The sequence below is a fragment of the Cannabis sativa genome, chromosome 5, assembly GCF_029168945.1.
Source record: "Cannabis sativa cultivar Pink pepper isolate KNU-18-1 chromosome 5, ASM2916894v1, whole genome shotgun sequence".
Taxonomy (NCBI): Eukaryota; Viridiplantae; Streptophyta; class Magnoliopsida; order Rosales; family Cannabaceae; genus Cannabis; species Cannabis sativa.
In genome coordinates, this window is record NC_083605.1 from 913297 (window position 1) to 921322 (window position 8026).

Genomic DNA, 8026 nt, shown 5'->3' on the forward strand with positions numbered 1-8026 from the left:
AGCACATAACATGAGTCAAATTTTACACCACAATAAATATTACTTTTATATTTACTATTTTACCACTCATCAATATAATCAATAACTTTTTATATTTTTATTTATATATTGGAGTACAAATGTAAAATTTAGGCCAAATATAATATTGAGTCATTTTTAATCTAAATTTAGTACAAAATTTACATTATCTGTTAAAGATAGTCTAATAGTTTGTGGTAATATTAAAGATGAATCATTGGTGTCCTTTAACATTTTACATTGTATATTTATAATAAGTGCACGCAAAAATATTATATATTCAATGATGTAATAGTATTCTTAAGTCGATCATATATTAAAAAAGAATCTACCATTTCAAATAAGAATAATAATTGTGGCACATTTAAGTTATAGATATATTTTTATAAATAATATTAATGTGTAATTAATCTCGACTATATCATTAAAATTAAAAGTGATGTAATTTCTACTTAAAATTAATTAAAATGTGTGAGATATTATACTCAATATGTATACATATAAACTAAAATAATTTATGACCTAAATATTTAAGTTTAACTTTTGGTTGTAAATATATACCTTTTAGAATGTATAACAGTTAAATTTGTTACTGTTTAAAAATGAAAATCAATTAGAAACGGTTAGAGGTTGTTAGTGTCTGTTAAGGTCTTTTCTCTTCAAATGTTATTGTATCCGAAACAATATAAATAAAGAGCTTCTCAATCATTCAAGATTGAGCATTCGTTCTATATTTTCTACTCTCCTTTTTCTTCTCCTCAAACTCTATTTTTTAGAGTATTGTCTTAGTATTAGAGCCATGTCCAATCAAGGTGACAATTGCAACAATTGCGACAATGGAAATGGTCATGGAGTTCAAATCGATTCACTAGCTAGAGCTAGGATTGAATAACCACAAGCTCAAATTCCCCTCCCCAACAATCACCTCCTTCCCCTAAATCTCATATTAGATCGCACCAACTATACTCTTTGGCAATCTTTGGTACTAGCTATTGTTCGTGCATATGATCTAGATGGCTACATTCTTGGCACTGTTCCTTAACCTCTAGCTCTCCTTGCAGGTAATGTTCCCAACCCTCCTCTTCAATAATAGATTCGTTTTGACCAATTCTTGATGTATTGGCTAATAAATTCTGTCACTAAACACATGTGGGGACACAGGGCCGGCCCTGAAAATTTATGGGCCCAAGACGAATTAAATTTTGGGGCCCTAAAAAATATATCAAAAAAAGAGTGTCATGGGATTTGAACCCATGACCTTGGACATTATGTCCTCCACCTCAACCAACTAAGCTATAAATATTTGTTGTTTATATTACACTTAAATTTTACTTAAATAAAAGGCTCCTTATCAATGAAGAATACATACTGAAGATGAAGCAACATGCTAATAATTTAGCAGCTGTTGGTCAATCCATCAAAGATGATGATCTTGTTCTTTACATTCTTAGTGGCTTAGGATCTAAATATGAAGCTGTGATTATCAATGTCACATCTCGATTTGAACCTCTCTCACCTCTAGAAGTCCAATTCATGCTGTAAAGTCAGGAGATGTATATTCAACACCACACCATAGACTCTCCCCACAATGTTGAAGCCAATTTGGCAAATGTAAATCTCAGCAACACAAGAGGTTCATATTCGAATCGAGATTCACGAGGTGCCTATCATGGTGGTCGATCCTCAAATTCCAATAGAGGAGGTCATCGCAACAAACCTGTGTGCCAACTTTGTGGACGTGCTGGTCACATTGCTCTTAAATGTTATCACAAGTTTGATATCACATTCACAGGAGCAGCATCTGTAACGTTCCCACTTCAAGCCTCCATTGGGCCTTCCCTCACAGACTCATGGCTCTTATACACGAGTACGCTACTCTGGCTTCTGGTAGTACCAATCAATCCATTTAAGCCCTCTTCAACTGTGTAGTCTCATACCTACACAGTCTCAGAATCATCTCACTTGACCTTCCCCAGGTGGTGTGGGATTGCAGAGCTTACCCAGTATATCCCCTTACGGATCACGGGACTACTGACTATCACAATCTGTTCTTCTATTATAACTTTAATGATTAGATTTCACCCTTAACCAAAATTCAACTTAATTATTTCTAATAAAAGAGTAGAGCTTAAAATTATCCATCCATTAACACTTAAATAAAAAAAAAAAATCAAACTTAAGAATGTACCAATAGCTCTATATGTCTAATTTATTAAACTTGAAACATACACTCTCGTTAGAAATACTAATATAACAACTAAACTCGTTTTTTCCATAACATACTCTATTGCAGTCACAATTCTTTTTTTGAGAACACTTCTCTTAAACTCTTGATTTATAAAAATAAGTACAACCTATCAAAATCAAACTAAATTATGTAATATAGCTACACCTTGAATCATTTCTTTAAATTTTCCAGAAAATATCCCATTGATCGAACCCTACTTACAAAATTCTAAGACATATCCTTCTAAACACAAAGGAAAATCTAGTTACACTAAATTTGTACACACAAGATGTAACGTAGCATAAAACATGTAAAACTACCATGAACATATTTACTCAAACTTACAGTACAGTGAGTCGAGCTCGTCTCGTGGCAATGAACTTTACATGTTAGGGCTAACCACATTCTTTAAGATTGTATTGCTGTGATACCATATTTAACGTTCCCGCTTCAAGCCTCCCATGGTCCTTACACCCGCAAAATAATAGCTCTTATACACGAGTACGTCACTCAGGTTGCTTTCTGGACTGATGACTGACCCTACAGACCAATACGAGTATTTTTAGCGTGCTTTGTTCTCACTTGCACGCTTTCTAGGAAAACTTCCCAGGAGGTCACCCATCTTGAAATTGCCCCAGGTCAAGCACGCTTAACTGTGGAGTTCTTTCGTGATGGGCTACCGAAAAATAAGATGCACCTTGTTGATATAAGTAGTACCAATCAATCCATTTAAGCCCTCTTCAACTGTGTATTCTCATACTTACACAACCTTAGAATCATCACAATTGACCTTCCCCAGGCGGTGTGGGATTGCACAGCTTACCCGGTATTTCCCCTTACAGATCACGAGACTATTGACTGTCACAGCATCTGCTTCAACTTCATCATCTACCAGTGGTGAAAATCCTTAAGCTCTACTCTATGAAACAACCTCCACCCTTGATATCTCCACAACTTAGTATTTGGACAGTGGAGCAACTCACCACATGACTAATGATGCAAATAACCTTGCTATTGCTGCTGATTACAAAGGGAAAGCAAAGTTTATTGTAGGTAATGGTTCTTCCATATCTATTCACCATTTAGGCACAAGTTCTGTTCCCACCACACTTCCAAACCAATATTTTTATTACAAGATATCTTTCATGTACCCAATGTCACCAAAAATTTACTTAGCATCTCTAAATTCAGTAAAGATAATAATGTCATTCTTGAATTTGATGATCTTTGCTATCTTATATCAAGGACAAGAACACCAACCAAGTTCTTTTGCAGGGCCATCTCAGTGAAGGTCTCTACAAACTTCAAGTCTCCTCTCCCAATTCTCAAGATTCTATCAAGAATTTCTTTGTCTCTCTCAGTTCCCAGCCTAAAGCATACAACCACACTACTACCAGCAACCCTGTCCATGACAAGTCACAAATTGCCAAAATATGGCACTATCGACTTAGCCACCCATCTCACTCCACTTTGAATGAAATTTTATTTCAAGTTGTACCTAATGTCAAATGTAAACAGCTTGATTTTTGTAATGCTTGCCAAATTGGCAAGTTTCATCAGTTTAGTTTCAAAACTACTAAAAATTAAATTGTTCATCCTTTCAAATTGGTTTTAACAGATGTTTGGGGTCCTTCTTTTTACCCTTCTAGTGATGACTTCAAGTACTATGTTAGTTTTATGGATGATTACACTAAATTTGTTTAGATTTTTCCTATGAAAAATAAAAACTGAGGTCAACAACATCTTTCTTCAATTTAATACCTTTGTTGAAAGATAATTTCACACTAAAATTAAATATGTCCAATCTGACCTTGAAAAAGAATATGAACCCTTGTATAATCTATACAAAACCATAAGAATTGTCCAAAGAAACTCCTGCCCTCACACTCACCAACAACAAGGTAGAGTTACGAGGAAACATGGACATGTTGTTGATATTGGTCTAACATTACTTGCTCAAGTAACTATGCCCTTAACATTTTGGTGGGAAGCTTTTGCTTCATAAATCTATCTTATAAATAGGCTACGTACCCCAGTTCTTGATCATGTCTCACCCTTTGAGACACTATTTCATCAACCACCAGATTACAATATGCTTAAATTGTTTGGATGCTCCTGTTTTCCCCTCCTTAGACCATATGAACAACATAAAGTTGCCTTTAGATCCTCAAAATGTGTCTTCATAGGCTACAACATCACATCAAAGGGGTTTAGATGTTTGCACTCATTAGGTCGAGTCTATATGTCTAGAAATGTAACATTTAATGAATAAGAATTTCCATATCAATCTTTGTTTACTCCCAGGAACACCACCACATCCACCCCCACACTAATAATTGATCCCCATGCCTTCCTTGTTCCTTCTCATCGATCTGCTATGCCCATTCCAACACCTGCATTTGAACCTTCCAGTCCGCCTCCACCCCAACATCAAGTTCTTACAGAAACAACCTCTCCCTCTATAAGCCTCAATTCACAAAATTCCTCTCAAAATTCCGTGGCTCCTCCTCCTCAAGTCAGTTCCCCTCAATCCATACCCCCTATTTTTGTCCAAGTCCAAAATCAACTTCCTATGGTGACTAGATTGAAAAATGGTATCTACAAACCAAAAACTTATGTTGCCAACATCATGGATGAAGTTGAGCCTACAACAATCAAAGCAACTCTTGCAAGTACAAAATGGAATGCTGCTATGTAACATGAAATCACTGCTCTTAAGAATAAGAAAACACAGACTCTAGTTCCAAGAACTTCAAACATTATTATAGTTCAAAACAAGTGGGTTTATTGAATCAAATTTAATGCCAATGGCACAGTAGAAAGACTCAAAGCACGACTTGTTGCCAAAGGTTTTCAACAGACTACTGAAATTGATTTCTTCGAAACGTATAGCCCTATCATCAAGTCATGTACCATCAGAATCATGTTCACTTTGATTGTTACACAAGGTTGGGAAATTTAATAAATTGACATCAACAATGCATTCTCGAGTGGGGAACTTCAAGAAGATGTTTATATGGCTCAACCACAAGGCTTTGTGCACTCTTAATTTCCAAACTATGTCTACAAGCTTTATAAGCCATTTATGGTCTAAAATAGGCCCCAAGGGCCTAATTTGACATTTTAAAAAGCACTTTGGTAAGTTGGGGTTACACCAACAGCAAGTCTAATACCAGTCTTTTCTTCACCAATACAAATGGAAATCTACTCCTAATATTAGTGTATGTTGATGATATTCTCATCAAAGGAGCTAACTCATCTCAAGTTTAACATGTCATCTCTGGCCTACACAACACCTTTGCTCTCAAGGTTCTTGGCCCTGTTAATTATTTCTTGGGATTTGAGGTCCATAGAACTGCTTCCACCATTTGCTTTAACTTAACGAAAATACATCGAGGACCTATTAGCTAAAACTCAGCTGCTGGACTCAAAGCCTCAGTCCACACCAATGTGCTCCTCAACAAAACTACTACTAGTGGCATTCCAATGCAAAATCCAACACAGTATAGAAGCATCATTGGTGCCTTACAATACTTAATAATGACCACACCCAATATCTCATTTGCAGTTAGTAGACTCAACCAATTTATGCAGAACCCAACTTCTGAACATTCGGGAGCTTGTAAAAGAATCTTAAGATATCTATCTAACACTCAAGACATCAGTTTAACATTCAGACTCTCCCCTAGACTGGATCTTCAAGGCTTCACTGATGCTGATTGGGCAGGGTGTCATGATGATAGGAAATCAACATTAGGCTATTACATATTTTTAGGAGGAAATTCAATCAATTGGTGCTCCAAGAAGCAAACTGTTGTTGCTAGATTTAGCATAGAATTTGAATACCGTGCATTAGCATTAGCCACCTCAGAACTGATTTGGATTGAATATATACTTGTTGAACTCAACATTCATCTACCTTAATGTCCCAATCTCTGGCGTGACAACATGAGAGTAGGCTCTCTCGCATCCAATCCAGTTTTTTATGCTCGAACCAAGCACATCGAAGTGGAATTGCATTTTGTTCAAGATAGGGTTTTAGCTCAAAAACTGGATGTCAGATATGTTGAGTCTGAACATCAAATTGCAGACCTATTCACTAAACCTCTACCAGCTACGACTTTTCATTATTTGTTTGATAAGTTAACACTTGGTTTACACCAGTGTTAATTTGAGGGGGCATGTTAGAATATACATAACAATTAATTCTGTTACTATTTAAAAAGGAAAGTCAATAAGAAACAGTTAGAGTTATTAGAGGTTGTTAGTATTTGTTAAGGTCTTTTCTCTTCAGATGTCATTGTATCCAAAACAATATAGTTAAAGAGCTTCTCAATCATTCAAGATTGAGCGTTCATTCCATATTCGCTACTCTCATTTTTCTCTCCTTTTTCTTCAGCTCAAACTCTATTTTCTGAGTTCTTTCAATATCTAAGTTTAATTTTTGACGGTAATAATACATAATTTATATTTCTAAAACTTTCATAAGTACCTGACCGTTAAGTGTCAAATCATTATTCATGTGCTATTTTTTTATTGGTGTAATTAAATTAATTTTTTAAATAAAAATAAAAATTTAATTGGACCAATCTATGACTCACACATGATTATTGAACAATTAATATATTTATCTATGTATTGACTATTAATAGTTTAGCAATGGTAGTTGAGTAAGTGTTATAACTTGTAAGACTTATTTTTCTAGAATTAAGTACTACTTTTTCTTTGTTTTTTTTGGTAATAATAAAATTTAAGTAAATATATGACTAAGTGTTCATGTATTTGTGGACGGGTGTTGTTTTTGAATTTCCTTACCTATATATGAGACCTAATTTAATTAGGGCTGCCTATATTGATTGGTTCTTAAGGGTAGGTGTATTAATAAAAGTGGAATAAATTTTCATTAACTAGTTATAAATAAGGTGTGTTAAATGTCCAATTTAATTAAACCGCACAAATTAAACCCTTTTTTTTTTTAAAAAAAAAAAAAGTAATATGAATAACCTAGTAAAAATCTTATAATTATTTTTAATTATATATATTATATTACATAAATTATTTTTAATAATTAAGTTATTTTTGTTTGAGATATAGATTTTATTATGTATAATTTGAAATATAAACTTTATATTTATTTTGTTTTTTTTAATAAAAGAAAATTTATTTAAAATTGAGCAATACAAGCACGCTAAAAACAGCACAAAACAAAGGCTCAACGAGCCACCAAGGGCCTCCTAATAAAACAATAGCCAAAAAAACCTGCTACCAGGACCTCATTACAATAATTAGAAACATCTCTATTTTTTTAAGAGTACTACAAGCCATGCTCAAAATTCTAGATTGAGTAACCTTCCTGATTTCCATGCTCAATTTCAAAGGAGAGGTACAAGCAAAATAAAAAATACAACTATTTCTATTTTTCCAAATCATGTAAAGTCAAGGGGGCTCTGAGTACACCATTGCTGGATATTACTAATGTCAGTTGGCCAATTCACAATACCCAGCCAACTACCGATTTCAGCAAAGATTTTCCTGGCATACACACAATCAAAGAAAAGGTGAGTATGAGTTTCAATATCCTTCTTGCAAACCGAACAGAGGTTCGAGGATAAGCTCAAGAACTTGCAAAGATGGTCTCGAGTGAGGAGTTGAACATTGCAAGCCTGTCATAATATGAATCTATGTTTGGGGACAGTTAGTTTAATGATATGATTGTAAAGTTGAATTTTAGAATTTATACTAGGTAATGCATTTTAATTTTTAACTGTTATATTAAATAAA

At 34.2% G+C, this 8026-nt stretch overlaps 1 protein-coding gene across 1 annotated transcript; it reads left to right on the plus strand.

The window, feature by feature from the left end:
* The first annotated feature begins 5785 nt into the window (after positions 1-5785).
* Positions 5786-6169, plus strand: LOC133038041 (secreted RxLR effector protein 161-like). Its single transcript, XM_061116016.1, has one exon. The coding sequence runs from the start codon at positions 5786-5788 to the stop codon at positions 6167-6169; it is 384 nt and encodes a 127-aa protein (XP_060971999.1).
* Positions 6170-8026: the final 1857 nt, after the last annotated feature.